The 22152-nt window shown below is 34.8% G+C and overlaps 1 protein-coding gene across 1 annotated transcript; it reads right to left on the bottom strand.

The window, feature by feature from the left end:
- Positions 1–16014: 16014 nt before the first annotated feature.
- On the bottom strand, positions 16015–17615 carry LOC107612027 (putative glutathione S-transferase). The gene is made up of 2 exons (XM_016313870.3): positions 17146–17615; positions 16015–16460 (listed from the first exon to the last, which is right to left on the bottom strand). Exons 1-2 carry the CDS (start codon positions 17464–17466, stop codon positions 16116–16118), a joined length of 666 nt encoding a protein of 221 aa, XP_016169356.1. The 5' UTR covers positions 17467–17615; the 3' UTR covers positions 16015–16115.
- Between the last annotated feature and the right edge of the window lie 4537 nt (positions 17616–22152).

The following is a 22152-nucleotide window of genomic DNA, read 5'->3' as shown; positions in this document are numbered from 1 at the left end:
TGATGCTAGGCACACCTACAAAACAAACTTAAGTGACCTTAGGTATCCAAATTTTCTTGGATCCTTTCACGTTAAACCATCTCCTATGTCCTAAGCCATTGTAATCAAAAACAACTTTACAAACTTTATCACCAATCATTCTTTCACCAAAGAAACATTGAATAGGAAAGTGTCCATTTCGTTTGCATAGCCTACAAAATCTTGGAGTTTCTGTTTTGTTAAAGTAGGTGGGGTCTTGATACCTTGTATCATTTGAAGATGAAGCAATGTTTTCAAAGTGAGATTTTTCAGTTTTATAAAACCCCAACCCAGCCTTGTCATAAAGAGGTTTTTGACTAGCCAAGATTTGATTCAAATTTTTAGAACTTTGGGTGAATTTGGCTAAGTCTTCCTTAAGCCTTTTAACCTCTTTAAGCAACTCTTCATTTTGCTTAAAACAATCTACATATGCAAGAACGGAATGATTACTTTCACAGCTCTTAATTTGGGCTTTTAACTGCTTATTTTCCTCAACAAGATCACAAGCAGTTTCAGCCTCTCTTACTTTCTCTTTAAGAAAACTATTTTCAGCTTTAAGAATGGTGATTTGTTGTTCAAGCTCTTGATTTTCCAGCAGAAAACATCTTATTTTTTCAGAAAGGTGGTCTATCATAAGATGAAGATCTTCAGTGTTAGGGTTATGAAAGACTACCTGATCTATGTGATCTGCCATGAGACATGGTTGTGACTTGGTCTCGGTTTCTTCTTCATCATCATCAGAGTCATTCTCCAAGTCTTCCCATGAGGCCATCAGTCCCTTCTTCTTTACTTTTTCTGGCTTCTCCTCTTTTTTTAACTTGGGACAATCAGATCTGAAATGCCCTATTTCCTTGCAATTGTAACAGGTTACTTTGCTAAGGTCTTTCTTTATCTTCCTTGAACTGCTGCCTTTGCCTTTGAGCTTCACCATTTTCTTGAATTTTTTTGCAAACAACACAAACTCATTTTCAGAAGAGTTATCAATGGATTCATCATCCAGAGGGTTAGTCACAGAAGAAAAAGCAATTCCTTTCCTTTTTGAATCTTTTTTCAAATAGGTGTTTTCAAAAGCAAGAAGATTTCTTCTTAAATCAATAACTGTCATGGAATCTAACCTACTGCTCTCAGAAATAATTAAAGCTTTTGTTTCCCACTCTTTTGTAAGACATCTCAACACTCTTCTCACTAGCACAGATTCTGAATGTGTAATTCTTAGAGAATCTAAGCCAACAATGATGGTGTTGAACCGTTCGAACAGTTCATCAATGGACTCTCCTTCCTTCATTGAAAACATTTCATACTCTCTATTCAACATGTATGTCCGAGTCTTCTTTACAATGGTAGTTCCTTCATGGGTGATTTGCAATTTGTCCCAGATTTTCTTTGTCGTTGTGCATCTTGATACCCGTCGGTACTCCTCAAAGCTGATAGCACAGTTTAGCAGATTTACTGCCTTAGCATTTAATTCTATCTTCTTCCTATCTTCCTCAGTCCATCTTGCTTCTGGTTTAAGAGTGACTACTCCTTCTGCACTTGTGGTAGTTGGAAATTGAGGCCCTTCCAGGATAATCTTTCAAAGTCTGTAATCCACTGCTTGTACAAATATCTTCATCCTCTCCTTCCAACAGGCATAATTTTTTCCATTGAAAAGAGGAGGTCTGTTGCTTGATTGACCTTTAGTCAGATTATAGGACACCACATTTACCCCACTGTTCTCTGCCATGAGGATCTTTACTCCAAGCTGCAAAGCTTGATCTCTTTGAGACCAAGCTCTGATATCAATTGATGGTTTCAGTGGCTAAGAGAAGGGGGGGTTGAATCTTAGCCCACTTTTGCTTATTAACACTTGCTGGACTTAGAGGAGACTTTTCTGTTTTTAGCTCATCCCTAGCCACGAGACTTTTTTATTTTGTCTCATCACTTGGCACAAGACATTTTTGGATTTAGCTCCTGTGTAGTAGAAAACAAAAATAAAGTAGGAGAGAAGGAACATTACACCAAGATATATCCTGGTTCAGCTACTAAGTGCAGTGCAGCCTACATCCAGTCTCCATTACAACAATGATGGAATTTCACTATAATCAACCTGATTACAAACTGTAAAGTGCTAACCCAACTTACAAGGGGATTCCCACAGAATCATGAAACACAACATAGATGAACAAAGGAACTCTAAGACATCTATGGCTTTTTCTTTTAATTTTGCACTCTCTGCCTTTTTCCACTCTATGGATTTTTTCATACAAACCTCACTGTTTGCCTTTTTCCATGAGACTCAAGACATGAAAAAATTAAACAGAAAAATACAAAATAGAATACATTGAAGGAGAAGAAAATCTGTAAGCTTAGGTAGCTCTGAGAATCCTGTGCCTTACACTCTCACTGCTTACTTCTAACTCCTTACTCCAACCAGTGGCAGTTCTCCCTTTTTATAGAAGAGAGAAGCCTCCACACTTGAAGCCAAAAACCCAAGCCAACTTCTTCTTCCTTCAAGAAACCGGTTCGGCCACACAAAGAGAGAAGAGATAACCATGCAATAACTAACATGCAATTACCTCTAGTCCTTCCTTGGGCATCACTCTTCATCAATCCGAGCTCTCCATCCTTGGCTTGCTTTCCAAGATGAATTTCTGGCCCTTGATGCTTCATGATGATGATGACTTCATCTACTTCAATCTCTGCCTCTACCATCACTTCGCCACTCTAGCTACTTCCTGTGGTGGTTGAGCAGAATCAAAGACAAGCCATCTCCTCCAAGAATCTCACCTTACTGGCCGAGATCTTCTTCTTCCTTTTTGAGCATGAGGAGCTCGAGATTACCTCACAAAATCTATCCATATATGGTGACAATCTCAGCCACAGCTCATTTTTATTTTAGTATGTTTTCTTGCCATCATTTGCTTGATGGTCTTGATGCATGCAGCTCCTTCTTTCTTTTGATAGTTGAACACAGCTTTCATTATTTCCTGGACAATGACCGAAGAAGAAGAAAGAATGAGAGAGAAAAGAGAATCTGAAGAAAAGCAATTCAAAGTGGTTAAACTAATTAATTAAAAATAGCTTGCTTTTACTTCCCTTAGTGTGGCGTGTAGCAATGATGCCTTCAATCAAATCAATCTTCTCTCACTTGCTTATGTTCCCAATGCTTAAATTAACTTTGAAATCCTTCCAAGAAGTGTAATGGAATCCGTTGGAAGCATTGAGGCTTTGTTTTCTTTGCTTCATGGATTCGGACAAAGCATGAGGAATTCTCATCTCAAATGGAATTGGGCTTAGTTGCAATAATAATTAAATCAGGCCTAATAGCAACATTTGCTTTCCTGATGAATTTTGGAACATGCATAAAGCAAATAGGAAGGCATTTTTCAACTTGGACTTGTAGCCATAATAGATTAATTTGGCCCAACTAATATAAAGAATTAAATCAGCCATATCATATATTATCAAAACCAAGGGCTGAATATAATTTGGGCTTGCACCAGAAATTTGTTTTTCAGCCCAATATTAAAACCTGTAACAAAATTATTTAATCAATATATGTTAAATGAAAAACAAATTAATAATTTTGTAATTAATTATTTTTAATAATGTTTAGTCATCACAAATATTAATTTAGAGTTTTCCAAACTCATCAATCTCCCCCTTGATGACAAACATTATTAAAATTGAAATGGAAAGAAATTTTTAAAAAAATTGAGTATGAGTACTCCCTTTGAAGATTGAATTTCTCCCCCTTTCTAATTGTCACATGGCTCCCCCTTAATATATACCATTTTCACCAAGGGAAGCACTAACCTGTAACATTTTAATCAAGCTTCAAGAACAATGTTATTTAGCATGTTATATGATGCTAAATGCTTGATTTATGAGCAGTTTAAAATTGATAATCAAAACTCATTTGATATCATAAACTGATTTTCTGCTCAAACATACCACATCAACTGAGCACAAAACAAAGTTGTTAAATAAACTTTCAAATATTTTCCAGTCAAGATATCAGAGCAATTTTATTCAAGTAAGGAAAATATTTTTGAATCACACATGCTCACATCAAAACATGGCAACTGTTAGATATCATAGTTTAAAGGAACTGCCAAAGATAACTTTTTCAAACCAACATGTTTACCAAGATGAATAAGAATGTTCCAGTTTCAATAAAAGCATGTTCATCAAGATAAAACAACAACCAGGCATTCGTATAATACATATATTATCAAACATCATCATAAACCAAATGCCAAATGCATTTCAAGCAGCAGTAACCATAGTGAAACAAATGCAATAACAACATGCATTCTTTGAACAAGAGGGATCATGAATTTTCAAATGAAAATTTCATCCCCAGTTTCAGCAAATCCTCCCCTGTTTCATTAGTTTCAATTTCAATTTTGGAAACCAATTTTCCTCCCCCTTTTGTCATCAAGGGGCACCTGCACAAAATATGAACAACACAACAAAATATCCATAATAAAGTAACAAGAGTGTATCAAAGTATCATAGAGCAGTGAGTACCAAGTCATGCTCCTACAAAAAATAGATTGAGCCTAATGGAGCCAATATCAAGTAAAAGTAAAGAAATAGTCACTAATCATCAGAAAGATTGAACTCTGAACCGGAATCATCTTCGTAATCCCCTGTCCCCATTTCATCATCAAAGCTTCTAATCATGAAACCAACTCTTTCATGACATTTCTTCCAAGCCATTTCCTGTTCATATTCCAATTTCCGGGCAGCCTTGTGAGATTTACGCATTATCTTAGCCATGTTGCGAAACTCTTTAAGAACTTCCCGGATGGATGCAGTGACATTTGAGGGTTCAAGACGGCTCTCCAGATCGCTGAGAGATGGTTCAGAGGGAACAGACCGCTTGCCTTTCTTGCCCGAAACTCCTCCTCCTTTAATCATGGAAACCTTGTTCTCAACAGATTCATTAGACAAATCAACCTTAAAGTACTCAAATATACATGTGAGGAACATGCCATATGGAAGATTAGCCTTTTTAGTACTTTTTACTGCTTCCCACATATGACGTATCATAATATAAGCAAATGAAATTGGGGAAGAAGTAATGAGAGCAAATAGGATAATAGAATCAGAAACTATTACTCTATGGTGAGAACCACTTTGAGGAGTGAGGATATGAGTGATGATGCGGTGCAATAGAGAGTTCTCCGGGCCGAGTGATTTGTGGGTTGGGATTAATCCATCTAGTCCAGAAAGGTTTGCACAGATGTGTTGCAAGACAGTTTATTGTGTGACTCCTACTTGATCATTCCATTTATCAATCATGTAAACTTTTGGTCCATCATCTTCATACCCAAGAGCAGCACCTATGGTTTGAGGATTGAGAGTTATGTAAACACGCTTGACGTAAGAATGGATTGAGCCATCAATCAAACGCATGTTTGAATAGAATTCCTGGACCATCCCCGGGTAAACCAGTTTCTGAATGTGAACTAGAGGGGTCCATTTCAGAGCATCAAACAAGGAAGAAAAGTTGATTCCTTTGGTGGCCAGATTTTCAAGATTCACCAAGTAAGAGGGGCAGAGATGTCGTTTCAGCAAGACATCTTTGTGAAATTCATAGAACGCACATGAATAGAACCTAGAGGGATCAAAATGTGAGTGAGGTTTGTGAAACTTGTTCTTGAATTCGAGTGACTCCAAATTCGCAGGTTCCTTAGTATCATGTAACACAAAGCTTTTCTGCCTCTTTTGAGAGCTTCTTGCATGTGGGGTGGATCTTTTCGGTGATGATTGAGGGGGCGAGGTATGTGACTCGTCTTCATCCTCTTCAACACTAGGTTCCTTGGTCTTTCCAGATTTACGTCTCCCTGAAGTTTTCTTAGCAACGACCTTACGGTGCGTGGTTTCGGTCCTTTTGGAAGGAGGGGAATGAATAGAAGAGGAGGTAGAATGGAGATGGATATGCGTATGGGTTGGAGGTGATGAAAAAGGTGGGTTTTTTGGAATGGGGGTTCGGCTACTTCTTCTAAGTGCAGTTTTCTTTTTCATGATAGGATGAATGGAGAGGTTGAATATGAAAGGGTGATTGCCGAAAGAGAGTGAGGGTGGAAGGAGGTTAGTGGTGCAATAAATGAGGATTGGAGAGAGATGATGGGGAGGTTAATGACCATAATGGCGCGGTTATTAACCAAATGGGAGTTTCAAAAAGTGATAAAAAAAAGGAGTTTTCCTTGAATCAAGGGATTAGTTGGAAGGAAAAGATATGATTTGACAACATGCTTCTTCCAACAAGATTTGAAAAGACAATCCAAGGGATTTTGTGATTTTATTTTTCAAAGAAAAAATAACTAACTAAACTGCCATGGTGGGGTCAGGAATTATTAGGTGGGGCCCATGAAAATTTAAATCTGCGTTGCCTCCCCCTTGATCATAGCTCCTCCATCAAGCCTGCATTTTTATCTCGTCCAAACCTATGAGACAAAACTGAACAGAGTTAAAAATTCACAAATTTTCAATGAAACTTAAATCAAACATTCCCAAACTCTTTCTCAAGGTACAGAATCTGTCTTCACAGAGGGGTTTTGTAAAAATATCAGTAATTTGGTCTTCAGATTTTACAAATTGAATATCAATAGTTCCCTTTTGCACATGTTCTCTAATGAAATGATATTTAATTTCAATGTGCTTTGTTCTTGAGTGAAAAACAGGATTTTTTGAAATGTTTATAGCACTCATATTATCACAAAATAAGGGTATACTATTGATTTTTAATTTGTAATCTTCTAATTGTGTTTTTAACCAAATTAATTGAGTGCAACATGCAGATGCGGAAATGTATTCTGCTTCAGCTGTGGATAAAGCCACTGTGGCTTGCTTTTTCCTTGACCACATATTGAGTGAGCTTCCAAGGAAGCAACACATGCCGGATGTGCTTCGTCTATCCACACTATCTCCCGTAAAATCTGTATCATAAAACCCTACTGCACAAAAGTCATCAGATTTAGGATACCATAATCCATAATCACAAGTTCTCTTAATGTATCTAATGATGCGTTTAACAGCCGTGAGATGGGATTCTTTTGGGTGAAATTGGAACCTTGAACATACACCCACACTTTGGACAATATCCGGTCTAGAGGAGGTGAGGTACATGAGTGAACCTATCATTTCCCTATACCTTGTTTCATCCACATCTTGACCATCATCATCCTTTTTAAGTTTTGTGTTGGGATGCATTGGAGTACCCATTGATTTGGAATTTTCTAGGCCAAACTTTTTGATAAGCTCTTTTGCATACTTTCCTTGGTAAATAAAAGTACCACTAGGAGTTTGTTTAATTTGGAGGCCAAGAAAGAAAGTAAGCTCTCCCATTAAACTCATTTCAAACTCACTAGTCATGAGTTTTCCAAACTCTTCACACAAGGAAATGTTGGCCGATCCAAATACAATGTCATCAACATAAACTTGAACAAGGAGTATGTCATCATTAGATGCTTTAATAAATAAAGTAGTGTCGGTGGTACCCCTTTGAAATTGATTTTCCAACAAGAAGGCACTAAGCCTTTCATACCAAGCTCTTGGAGCTTGTCTAAGACCATAAAGAGCCTTAGTTAATTTGAAAACATGATTTGGAAACTCTTTTTGTTCAAAACCAGGGGGTTGTGCCACATACACTTCTCTATCAATAAAGCCATTAAGGAAAGCACACTTAACATCCATTTGAAACATTTTGAAACCTTTATGGGCGGCATAGGCAAGAAGCAATCTAATTGCTTCCATTCTAGCTACCGGAGCAAAAGACTCATCAAAATCTATACCCTCTTCTTGATCGTAACCTTGGGCCACTAATCTAGCCTTGTTACGAACAACTTGTCCATCCTCACCAAGCTTATTTTTAAATACCCATTTAGTACCGGTAACTTTCTTACCATCCGGATGAGGTACTAGTGTCCAAACCTCATTCTTGTCAAATTGAGCAAGCTCCTCTTGCATTGCTTTAACCCATGATGGATCCTTAAGAGCTTGTTTGACATTGTTGGGCTCTATTTGTGACAAGAGAGCAAGATTACTAGGTTCGGTTTGCCTTTTGGTGGATGATCTTGTTGCTACTCCTTGAGAGAGATTACCAATGATGAAATCATGAGGATAACCTCTCATGGACTTCCATTCTCTAGGCTTTCGGACAGGTGTAGAGCTTTGATGAACTTCTGGTGGTCTCACTGTTTCAGTTGCTCGTGCCTGCTCAGGAGACAAAATGGAAATGTCTCCTCCAATCTGACGAGATAAAACTGGACTAGCAGATTCTTCATTCTGAACAGATTTGGGATTTTCTTTGCTTGTTTCAGCTTCTTCACCCTCTGAATCATTATCTATCACAGTATTGGAAATTAAGTTAGAATCACAAAAAGTAACATGTATGGATTCCTCTATAGTCCTATGCTCCTTGAGATAAATTCTATAGGCCTTGCTTGTGGTGGAATATCCAACAAACATTCCTTCATAGGATTTTGGATCAAACTTTCCAAGATTTTCTTTATTATTAAGCACAAAGCATTTGCATCCAAAAACATGAAAGTACTTAATATTTGGAGGGGTTCCTTTCCATAGCTCATAAGGGGTTTTCTTTAATCCTTTTCTAATGATTGTTCTATTCAAAATATAACATGATGTGTTCACAGCTTCAGCCCACAAAAATTTAGGAATTTCATTCTCACATAGCATAGCCCTAGTCATCTCTTGAAGGCTTCTATTCCTTCTTTCAACCACCCTATTTTGTTGGGGGTTCTAGGACATGAAAAATTATGAGAAATTCCTAAGTCATCCCAGATTTTTTTAAAATTTTGATTTTCAAATTCTCTTCCATGATCACTTCTCAAATGGGCAATTTTCAAATCCTTTTCGTTTTGAATTTTCTTGCAAAGAGTGGAAAAGGCATGAAAAGCATCATTCTTTTGAGCAAGGAAAAGTACCCAACCAAATCTAGAGTAATCATCTATCACCACAAGACTATAGTGTTTACCTCCTAAACTTTGAGTTCTAGTAGGACCAAAAAGATCAATATGTAACATCTCTAATGGCCTTTTGGTTGAGATTCCTTCTTTTGATTTAAAAGATGATTTTACTTGTTTGCCTAATTGGCAAGCATCACAAGTAAGATCCTTATCAAACTTAATATTTGGAATTCCTCTAACCAAATTCTTTTTTACTAGCTTAGAAATTTGGTACATGCTAGTATGACCTAACTTTCTATGCCAAAGCCATTTTTCAGATTCAAGAGATGTAAAGCATGTTACATTTTGTTCCTTTAAATCCTCAAGAGTTAATCCATACACATTGTTACACCTTTTAGCTTCAAATAAAATATCCCCAGTTTTCTCACAAACAACCAAACAAACAAATTTCTTAAAAACAACTTCAAAACCCAAATCACACAATTGACTAACACTAAGAAAATTATGTTTCAAACCATGTACAAGGAGAACATCATTTATACAAGAAGAAAAATTTTTACCAACTTTCCCAACAGCCACTATTTTTCCTTTTGCATCATCACCAAAAGTGACAAGACCTCCATCATATTCATCAAGCTTTATGAAGAAGGTTGTCTTTCCGGTCATATGCCTAGAGCATCCGCTGTCCATATACCACATATTTTCTTTCCATTTGGATGCTAGGCACACCTACAAAACAAACTTAAGTGACCTTAGGTATCCAAATTTTCTTGGATCCTTTCACGTTAAACCATCTCCTATGTCCTAAGCCATTGTAATCAAAAATAACTTTACAAACTTTATCACCAATCCTTCTTTCACCAAAGAAACATTGAATAGGAAAGTGTCCATTTCGTTTGCATAGCCTACAAAATCTTGGAGTTGCTGTTTTGTTAAAGTAGGTGGGGTCTTGATACCTTGTATCATTTGAAGATGAAGCAATGTTTTCAAAGTGATATTTTTCAGTTTTATAAAACCTCAACCCAGCCTTGTCATAAAGAGGTTTTTGACTAGCCAAGATTTGATTCAAATTTTCAGAACTTTGGGTGAATTTTGCTAAGTCTTCCTTAAGCCTTTTAACCTCTTTAAGAAACTCTTCATTTTGCTTAAAACAATCTACATATGCAAGAACGGAATGATTACTTTCACAGCTCTTAATTTGGGCTTTTAACTGCTTATTTTCCTCAACAAGATCACAAGCAGTTTCAGCCTCTCTTACTTTCTCTTTAAGAAAACTATTTTCAGCTTTAAGAATGGTGATTTGTTGTTCAAGCTCTTGATTTTCCAGCAGAAAACATCTTATTTTTTCAGAAAGGTGGTCTATCATAAGATGAAGATCTTCAGTGTTAGGGTTATGAAAGACTACCTGATCTATGTGATCTGCCATGAGACATAGTTGTGACTTGGTCTCGGTTTCTTCATCATCATCATCTGAGTCATTCTCCAAGTCTTCCCATGAGGCCATCAGTCCCTTCTTCTTTACTTTTTTTGGCTTCTCCTATTTCTTTAACTTGGGACAATCAGATCTGAAATGCCCCATTTCCTTGCAATTGTAACAGGTTAATTTGCTAAGGTCTTTCTTTATCTTCCTTGAACTGCTGCCTTTGCCTTTGAGCTTCACCATTTTCCTGAATTTTTTTGCAAACAACACAAACTCATTTTCAGAAGAGTTATCACTGGATTCATCATCCAGAGGGTTAGTCACAGAAGAAAAAGCAATTCCTTTCCTTTTTGAATCTTTTTACAAATAGGTGTTTTCAAAAGCAAGAAGATTTCCTCTCAAATCATCAACTGTCATGGAATCTAAGCTACTGCTCTCAGAAATAATTAAAGCTTTTGTTTCCCACTCTTTTGTAAGACATCTCAACACTCTTCTCACTAGCACAGATTCTGAATGTGTAATTTCCAGAGCATCTAAGCCAACAATGATGGTGTTGAACCGTTCGAACAGTTCATCAATGGACTCTCCTTCCTTCATTGCAAACATTTCATACTCTCTATTCAACATGTCTGTCCGAGTCTTCTTTACAATGGTGGTTCCTTCATGGGTGATTTGCAATTTGTCCCAAATTTCCTTTGCCGTTGTGCATCTTGATACCCGTCGGTACTCCTCAAAGCTGATAGCACAGTTTAGCAGATTTACTGCCTTGGCATTTAATTCTATCTTCTTCCTATCTTCCTCAGTCCATCTTGCTTCTGGTTTAAGAGTGACTACTCCTTCTGATGGTTTCAGTGGTAGTTGGAAATTGAGGCCCTTCCAGGATAATCTTTCAAAGTCTATAATCCACTACTTGTACAAATATCTTCATTCTTCTCCTTCCAATAGGTATAATTTTTCCCATTGAAAAGAGGAGGTCTGTTGCTTGATTGACCTTCAGTCAGATTATATGACACCACATTTACCCCACTATTCTCTGCCATGAGGATCTTTACTCCAAGCTGCAAAGCTTGATCTCTTTGAGACCAAGCTCTGATACCAATTGATGGTTTCAGTGGCTAAGAGAAGGGGGGGTTGAATCTTAGCCCACTTTTGCTTATTAACACTTGCTGGACTTAGAGGAGACTTTTCTGTTTTTAGCTCGTCCCTAGCCACGCGACTTTTTCATTTTGTCTCGTCACTTGGCATGAGACATTTTTGGATTTAGCTCCTGTGCAGTAAAAAACAGAAATGAAGTAGGAGAGAAGGAACATTACACCAAGATATATCCTGGTTCAGCTGCTAAGTGCAATGCAGCCTACATCCAGTCTCCATCACAACAATGATGGAATTTCACTATAATCAACCTGATTACAAACTGTAAAGTGCTAACCCAACTTACAAGGGGATTCCCACAGAATCATGAAACACAACATAGATGAACAAAGGAACTCTAAGACATCTATGGCTTTTTCTTTTAATTTTGCACTCTCTGTCTTTTTCCGCTCTATGGCTTTTTTTCATACAAACCTCACTGTTTGCCTTTTTCCATGAGACTCAAGACATGACAAAATTAAGTAGAAAAATACAAAACAGAATACATTGAAGGAGAAGAAAATCTGTAAGCTTAGGTAGCTCTGAGAATCCTGTGCCTTGCACTCTCACTGCTTACTTCTAACTCCTTGCTCCAACCAGTGGCTGTTCCCCCTTTTTATAGAAGAGAGAAGCCTCCACACTTGAAGCCAAATATCCAAGCCAACTTCTTCTTCCTTCAAGAAACCGGTTCGGCCACACAGAGAGAGAAGAGATAAGCATGCAATAACTAACATGCAATTACCTCTAGTCCTTCCTTGGTCATCATTCTTCATCAATCCGAGCTCTCCATCCTTGGCTTGGTCTCCAAGATGGATTTCTGGCCCTTGATGCTTCATGATGATGATGACTTCATATGCTTCAATCTCTGCCTCTACCATCACTTCGCCACTCTAGCTACTTCCTATGGTGTTTGAGCAGAATCAAAGACAAGCCATCTCCTCCAAGAATCTCACCTTGCTGGCCGAGATCTTCTTCTTCCTTTTTGAGCATGAGGAGCTCGAGATAACCTCACCAAATCTATCCATATATGGTGACAATCTCAGCCACAGCTCATTTTTATTTTAGTATATTTTCTTGCCATCATTTGCTTGATGGTCTTGATGCATGCAGCTCCTTCTTTCTTTTGATAGTTGAACACAACTTCCATTATTTCCTGGACAATGACCGAAGAAGAAGAAAGAATGAGAGAGAAAAGAGAATCTGAAGAAAAGCAATTCAAAGTGGTTAAACTAATTAATTAAAAATAGCTTGCTTTTACTTCCCTTAGTGTGGCATGTAGCAATGATGCCTTCAATCAAATCAATCTTCTCTCACTTGCTTATGCTCCCAATGCTTAAATTAACTTTGAAATCCTTCCAAGAAGTGTAATGGAATCCGTTGGAAGCATTGAGACTTTGTTTTCTTTGCTTCATGGATTCGGACAAAGCATAAGGAATTCTCATCTCAAATAGAATTGGGCTTAGTTGCAATAATAATTAAATCAGGCCCAATAGCAACATTTGCTTTCCTGATGAATTTTGGAACATGCATAAAGCAAATAGGAAGGCATTTTTCAACTTGGACTTGTAGCCATAATAGATTAAATTGGCCCAAGTAACATAAAGAATTAAATCAGCCATATCATATATTATAAAAACCAAGGGCTGAATGTAATTTGGGCTTGCACCAGAAATTTGTTTTTCGGCCCAATATTAAAACCTGTAACAAAATTATTTAATCAATATATGTTAAATGAAAAACAGATTAATAATTTTGTAATTAATTATTTTTAATAATGTTTAGTCATCACAAATATTAATTTAGAGTTTTCCAAACTCATCAAAGGTCTTTTCACAGATCTGCAGGATCTTTTAATGTGAGATATTCATTTTTCAATCATTCGTCAAGATGACGACGAAGGAAAATCATGGCTTTGGCTTTATCCTTCTGGGATGTATTATTTTCAGCCTTAATGGTATCTCCAAGATCCATTGAATCAAGATGGATTTTAGCTTCTAGTATCCATGATAAATAGTTGTTTCCAGATATATCAAGAGCATTAAATTCAAGATGAGAGAGCTTCGACATAATAAAAATTTGTTACCTGAGTCTTCTTAAAATTTGATCAGAGTCTTGTGCTGATAACGTGTTGTAAAATAAATAACTAATGAAGATACAATAATAAATATAAAATAAATAAGCATAAATAGATGACTTTAGTATTAATATTTCTCAATATAATTATATCAATATAATAGAGATGATTTATATATATATATATATATATATATATATATATATATGTGGCAACTTATTTGTAAAAGAGAGAAAGAGAAGAACAGTATATGAAGAAAGATAGAGAGTAATTGTATTGTCATTGCTGTGTATAAATTCAAGTGAGGCTTCTCCTATTTATACAGGTGACAAGCCTTTGTTTTCAACCATCGTTAACTTTTAATTTATCTTGAAAAGCGATTTCTTTGCATGGGAAAGATTAGCCGCCCAATTTATAAATGGGCATTCATTCCATTCTTATCACAACAAGTGAGAGCATTTTAGTAACTTCACCCTTTATAAAATTTTATTGAATCCCTATAAAAAAGGTACCTCTACTTCCGTCACTGTCCCCATTTATTCCTTTGTCTTTGATTTTGTCTCTGTTACAAATAATTCCTGCAAATATCCGATTTTGCAGATATTTTTTGTCATAACTAGTAAGAAGCTTATTTTTATGTATTTTCCTTTTATTTTACATTTATGACTCTTGATTTTTTATATACTAAGAGTGTGTTAGACTTGTTTACTTCCAAAAAATAACAAGAACCAACTTAATCTTTTCAGAAAGCCCAAACACAAAGCCCCCTCCCCTCAAATAGGGTTTAAGATCACGTATTCTTTAAATTAGTCCTCAAAAAATTTTTGTAGTCATATTAGTCCTTAAAAAATAAAACTTAAATTATATTAGTTTTTTTGTTAGTTAGATGATGACGTGTCACGTTAAGTGCCACGTGGCATGATGACGTGGTAGGTTAATGCCACGTGTCACAAGATGATTGGTTGACGTGTCAGGTCAGTGACACCTAGCACGCCACCTGTCGCTTGACATGTAAAAAAGTTATTTATAATCAAAATAATCCCTAAAAGTCCAAACGTAAGTCATTTTCATCCCTAAAATTTTAAAAACTAATCAAATTACTCCTTATATAAATTTTTTTATTTTTTTGTCATAATATTAAATTTGAAATATTTTTGATAGTACTAATTTTAATATTATTTTTTAGACCTTAATAAATAAAATTCTCTTTACATTAAATTATAAAAATAATTAAATTATTATAAAGTTATTTTGTCATTTATATTTTAAAATTTTTACATTTTCAAATTGTAATTTTTTTTATAGTAAATTCTTTTTAAATGAGTTTATCAAATTATTGTTGATTATAAATTAAAAAATTTAATATTTTAAATCTCACTAAATAATATTATAGTTATTTTAAAATTTAAATCTTTTAAAAATATAATTTTTATTATTATGTAATTTATATGGTAGAACTCAATAATTGAAAAACCAATTTATGGGATCATTTGTTGAATCTTAATATTTTAATATAATTTTTTCTTTAAATAACTACTAGTTATATACTAACAGTTTTAATATTTTGGATTTCACTAAATAAATATAGTAGTTATTTTAAATATTTTAATCTTTTAGATCATACTAAATAAATATAGTTATTTAAAAAAAAACTATTTTAAAATAGTAAGATTCAACAAGTGATCCCACAAATCGATTTTTTTATTATTGAGTTCTACCGTATAAATTAAACAATAATAAAAATTATAATTTTAAAAAATTTAAAAGATTTAAATTTTAAAATAACTACAATATTATTTAGTGAGATTTAAAATATTAAATTTTTAAATATATAATTAACAATAATTTGATAAACTTGTTTAAATAAAAAAATTTTACTCTAAAACAATTTTTATTTAAAAATATAAAATTTTAAAATACTAATGGCAAAATAATTTTATAATAATTTAATTATCTTTATTATTTTATGTAAAGAGAATTTTGTTTACTAAGATCTAAAAAATAATATTAAAATTAGTACTATCAAAAAATACTTTAAATTTAATATTATGAAGAAAAATAATATATATATATATATATATATATATAAGGACTAATTTGGTTAATTTTTAAAATTTTAAGTTTGAAAATAACTTTCGTCTGAACTTTCAAGAACTATTTTGATTATAAATAACTTTTTACATGTCATGTGACACCTGACATACTAAGTGTCACTGACCTGACAAGTCAACCAATCATCTTATAATACGTGGCATTAACCTACCATGTCATCATTTAACTAACAGAAGGACTAATTTGACTTACGTTTTATCTTTTAAAAACTAATATAACTAAAAAAATCTTTTGAAAACTAATTTAAAAAATGAGTAATCTTTTAGAGATAAATTTGACTATTAACGCTTTCAAAACTAATAAAATCCTTAATTCCTTATGAAAGTATAACTTGCCTCATCTAAGTGCCATTTTCTTACATAAACATTATTAAAGGTGCAACAACCAACAAACAAACATGTAGTTTCAGTAGTTTGACTATTTGGCCTCATCTTATTATTAATTATTCCACTCCAAACTTCTTTCTTACCTCCACAAATAGCTCATAGACTTTTTGTGGGTCAGGGAGAGACTTAAATACACTTTCCTTCTCCATGCACTTCTTGGCCCAAGCAATAATCCTGGGACACTCTTCTTCCATTTTGAATTTTCCAAGGATTTCATAGGTTTTAAAAAAACAGTAGTATGGAACAAATGCTATGTCTGAAAAATCAAACTTGTCTCCTCCAAAATAAGCCTTATGACCAAGTTCTTCCTCCAACAATTTAAGGACATCCAAGAAGGACTTCTTGGCAGCTTCTTGTTCCTCTTTTGTCGCCAAAAGTAACTTGCTTTGAGAATCATCAATCTATTTGACATTGAGAATCTATTATTTATATTTGATAATATTAAGTGCAAGACACTCTAGCATAATACACAGTTTAACATGTCAAATTCAAATATACTAAAAATGGATCTCACTCACTTTATTCAACATGAATTTATTTTTTTAATTTAGATCATCTAGAGTGAGAAGATTAATAAAGTGATAAAGTAATAAAGAATTAATTACTATTGAATCTATAACTTCAATTATATATGAATTTCATATTATCTTAATTTAAAAGTGATTAATTCCTCACTTTATTATTTTAGCAACTTTTCACTTTAGAAAACTTTAATCCCTTGATAAAAAGGTTTAAAATAAGATAGCTGGTACTTCATAAATATATACTATTCACTTAATTCAAAATTAACGAATATGATATTTACAATTCGTACTTAAAAACTCGACAGTTTTGTCATCCAATGATTAAAATAAAATATTTATATGAAGTAATCTTTTTTAACTGAAAGCCCAATCTATTCATTATAATCTTGTCCAAAATTTTAGTTGGGTCAATTTTTGGTGTAAATTGAATTATATGATTTTGGATTAATAACTGATTCGGATTTGAATACGTACCCCAAATGCCAAATCTAGGTCAATAATAACTAGATAAATTAGTTCATTTAATAGTATCTAAGTAGAGAGATAGCAATGAAACATGTACCTTTCTGTCAACATAGTCAGCCCAAAATCTAGCCTGAGCTCTTTGACAAGGATCAGAAGGCAACAAAGGAGATCTATCACTCCACACTTCATCAATATATTGAACGATAATAAGAGACTCACAAATAGGTTTTCCATTGTGGATGAGAACCGGAACCTTCTTATGAACCGGGTTCATTTCTAGCAATAGAGGACTTTTCTTGTTCCCCATCAAGTCCTCTTCTTTGTACTCATACTTAATACCCTTTTCGGCAAGTGAAATCCTTACCCTCAAACCAAAAGGACTGCACCAGAAATTTAGTAGAACTACCTCGTCTGCCATATATTGATGAGTAACAAGGATGCAATACAAGAATAAATTGAAGATACCTTCAAGGATTGAATGGTAAGGGAAAACTAAAGTAGAAGGCTAGCTTTTGCAGTTGCAAACACTAGGCTTAGAATTGTTTATTTATATAGTGAGAATTTGGCATTAACTATGAATTATTGAACTATATGATTTTGGAATACGAATATAGTGATGACTTTATAAGTCAATGAGTGCTATTGATAACCAATAAGATGATAGATATGTTTGACCTTTTGTAGCCGCTGAAAAACATATTGGTTGATTTTTCCATCTATATATAATAGTTGGTTTATTGATTGATTTTTTTCTTTACATAACATTTTCTTTAGACAGCATTTAACTTCAAGAAATAAAGACTAAAGAGACAAATAGGGTATAAATAAATAATGTTCGTGTAGACTTTGGTTAGACTAATTTGGAGTTTGGACTCTATATTTTAGTTGTAAGAACATGGGAATGGAACACTAATATTGGATGAACAAACGTTTTTAGTAATCAAGTTCAACAAATTCATATTATACATTCGCCTTTTTTTTAATCTCCTTTTTTCATGCTTTTGTTTTTCTCTATTTTCTTCTTCTGCATCTTCTTTTTCTTTTTCTCTACCTCTCTTTCTAAGAAGAAATGCATATCAAAATAAATAAATAAAATTGAAGTTTTGATGTTAAACACATAAATTTTTTAAAAGTAAACACACAGGAAGAAATTACAGAAATTTATTGATAAAAGTTACAAAAATTTTGTAATGATAAAAACAAAAAATACTTAAAAGTCAACTTAATTTTTTAAAAACAAAACATAAGAAAAATTAATAATGATAATAAATACAAAAATTTTGTAGTGATAAATACCGAAATATTTTTAAAGTAAACACAATCTTTTTAAGAAAAACATAGTTTGAAGACAACATAGAAACTTATTGACAATAATAGAAAAGTTTTGTTATGATAAACATAAATTTTTCGAAGAAAAACATAAAAAGTAAAAATATAATATTTTATAATAAACACCAAAATAACATTCAAGTTAAATTTCTATGTTATTTAACTAAAAATTTTGTGTTATTCTTTTGTTCAACTAAAAAATTTTCACAATTTACGACGTTTTATATATTACGCAACTAAAATTTATGTGTTTTACTAGTAAATCTTTCGTGGTTTCTTTTTTTACTACAAGAAAAACGTTGAATATTGTCGAATTTATTGTCGGATATTAGCGTTGGGTTTACCAGCGGATTTGGCGATAAATTTGCCGGGTAAAAAAATTACTGTAGGATTTTATTTTTCAATGATAAATTCCACCGATAATAAATAGAGAGAAAAATGGAAAATTGGCGCGTCGTTTATCGTCGGATGTACGGTAACTTAGGTTAGTAAAACGTTGTGTTTTGGATCACCCATGAAGTTTTACCGTCGGACTTATTCACCGATAAATGGTAAATCCGACAGTAAATGTGCCCTAATTTTAAACCACGAACCCCCTCCCCCTTTCGAACTACACACACCCTCTCATCTCTCACTCTCTCTCTAAGCCTCTCATCTCATCTCTCCCTCAACGTCCTCTCTGGCAGGCCGGTCCGACGGCCTCCTATCGCCGTCCATCGATTTGTCTCTCTGGTCACTCTCTTTCTCTCTCACTCGCTGCTGCCAACCACTTCTATCAGCTGCTCACTATAAGAAAAATAATGAGTACTATCGGATTTAGCATCGCATCGGAAGTTAGCGGCAAATTTTTTGTCGGATTGATCATCAGATTAGGCAACAAATTTGTCACCCTAAAATATTACTGTCAGAACAACATTTCCGATGGTAACATCCACCGTAATATTTGGAGGGGAGAAAAGAAATTTTTGGCAGCCACTACCGTTGGATTTACCAGCGGCATGATCCAACAGCAACAATGTTTAGTGAAACGCTGCGTTTTGGGCACATGAAAAATGTCATTGTCGGATGAATCCGACGGTAACTTCGACGGTAATAATACCCTAAATGAAAGTGCAAATGTCGTCTCCTCCATTTCAAATTTCACTCTCTCTCTCTCTTTTTCTCTCTCTCTCTCTCTCTCTCTCTCTCTCTCTCTCTCTCTCTCCATCTCCACCCTCTCTCTCTCATTACCGCCACCACCTCAATTCTCTGCCCCTCCCGTCGCCGCCGAAAGCACCGCCGTCACCACCCCCTCTCCGTCGGCGTCATCCCTTTACGGATACCACTCTTTCTTCTCCTTCTTCCCTTGCCTCTCTCTCTCCTTCGCTATCACCACCATCTGCTGCCACAGCAACTTCGGTGACCACCACTGCAACATTCATGTGTTCCCTTATTTCTTGCTTTGTTTTTTATTATAGGTTCTTGAACAACTCTTTTTTAATTCCTTTAATTTTACTTTAATTTAGTTTAAGTTTGAGTAGAATTTTGATATTAATTATGAATCAATTTCGAAGTTAGTTCAATTTAGTTTTCTACTTTTAGTGGAGTTAGGTAAATTAAGTTATGCTAGATTCAATACATTAGGTTTGAAATTATCTAATTGTGTTAATTACTGCGTTGATGACTGTTTTGCTGGGAAATTATTGTTAGATAATTTTTTAATTTTAGTTTAATTTAGTTTAGTTTGAGTAGAATTAGAATTTTAATTTTAAATCAGTTTCAAAGTTAGTTAAGTTTAGTTTTCTAATAGTTTACTTTTCTAATATTATTGTATTTAGGTTGATTAAGTTTTGTTTGATTTAATACATTAGATTTTGAATGCTTGAAGTGTTTGGAATTATATAATTGTGTTAATTGCTGCGTTGATGACTGTTTTGCTGAGAAATTATTGCTGAGATTGTTAGATAATTTGAGTAGAATTAGAATTTTACTTTTGAATCAGTTTCAAAGTTAGTTCAGTTTAGCTTTCTAATCTTAGTATTTTAGTTTTATTAAGTTATGTTTGACTCACCACATTAGATTTTTAATACTTGAAGTGTTTGAAATTATCTAATTGTGTTAATTGCTGCGTTGATGACTGTTTGCTGAGAAATTGTTGCTAAGATTATTTGATAATTTGATATATGCTGACATGGTGATGTCAGGGCATCTTAGGCTAGTTTCACTACCATTTTTCCTTATTTTTAATAAGTTTTATGCACTTTCTTGAGCTATAAGTAAGCAAATTGGGTAGAAATTCATGTATGCATATATTCATTCAACCATGAGTAATTTGATGCAATTTTATGATGATTTATGCTATGATTACTTGTATGCTAAGAATGATAAGAATTCTGATGAGTTTAGTAAGGCTTTGATGCATTCATTGGTTGATGATAGGTGAAGAAAAGCATGGAAGAAGATTGAAGAAGGAGCATGAAAAGGATGAAAAGGAAGCAACGTTGGTGGCCAAGTTGGACCACCAACGTTGCCTCAAACGTTGGAAGAGGAACAGAACACTTCTCTATAATCACTACTGATGCTCACGTTTGAGGTAACGTTGGACATCCAACGTTACCCCCCAACGTGGTGATAAGAACTTCAATTCTGGAGCTAAAAGTTTTTGAGTGACGCGAGCGCGTCCATGACGCGTACGCGTGAAAAGGCAAAAATTCAATATCACGCGCAAGCGTGCATCACGCACACGCGTGGAATGGCAAAAATTGACCATCCACGTGTAAGCGTGGGTCACGCGTACGCGTCAAAAAAAAATGAACGTTGGAGTCCAACGTTGCCTCCAACGCCAGCCTCCAACGTGCGTGATGCCAAACCCAGAAATTGGAGGTGATAATTTTGGAATCGACGCGTACGCGTTAGTGACGCGTACGCATGGATAGAAAAAAAGCCAATGCACGCGTAAGCGTGGAGTACGCATACACATGAAAACGCCAACATTGGAGGGAACGTTTGAGGTCCAACGCTGAGGCCAACGTCCCCTGAAGCTATAAAATGAAAATCTTGCATCCACGCGCACGCGTGAAGCACGCGTACGCATGGATGAGCATTTTTGACCATTGTGCGCGGAAGCACAAGGCACGCGTACGTGTGGGTTATCTGACGTTGGCCCTCCAATGTTGAGTCAAACGCCAATGACAGCAAGCTTTCTGGTTTTTGCTTATCTGTTTTACATGGCGTTTGAGTCAACGTTGGCCCTCAAACATTGACTCAAACGTGAAGCATCAGAATTCAAAATTTGCACAGATCTCTTCGCAACACCAAGGAAAATCAATTGGAGCCTGGTGCACGAATTGTGAATCACACTTTTCACAACTCGTACCACTAACTAGCAAGTGCACTGAGTCGTCCAAGTAATACCTCACGTGAGTAAGGGTCGAATCCCACGGAGATTGTTGGTTTGAAGCAATCTATGGATATCTTGTAAATCTTAGTCAGGAAGTCAAATATGTTTATCAGTTGAATTGTGAATAACCAAGAGAGCATAAATTAAAGGTTACTTGTTATGCAGTAATGGAGAATATGTTGGAGTTTTGGAGATGCTTTGTCTTCTGAATCTCTGCTTTCCTCTGTCCTCTAATTCACGCACGCACGTCCTCCTATGGCAAGCTGTATGTAGGGGATCACCGTCGTCAATGGCTACATCCCATCCTCTCAGTGAAGAATATGCTCACATGCTCTGTCACAGCACGGCTAATCATCTGTCGGTTCTCGATCATACTGGAATAGGATTCTTCATCCT

Source organism: Arachis ipaensis, chromosome B8, assembly GCF_059453495.1.
Source record: "Arachis ipaensis isolate K30076 ecotype BB chromosome B8, ASM5945349v1, whole genome shotgun sequence".
In the NCBI taxonomy this organism is placed as follows: Eukaryota; Viridiplantae; Streptophyta; class Magnoliopsida; order Fabales; family Fabaceae; genus Arachis; species Arachis ipaensis.
The sequence above is the reverse complement of the archived record's forward strand: the minus strand, read 5'-3'. Positions and strand labels throughout refer to the sequence as shown.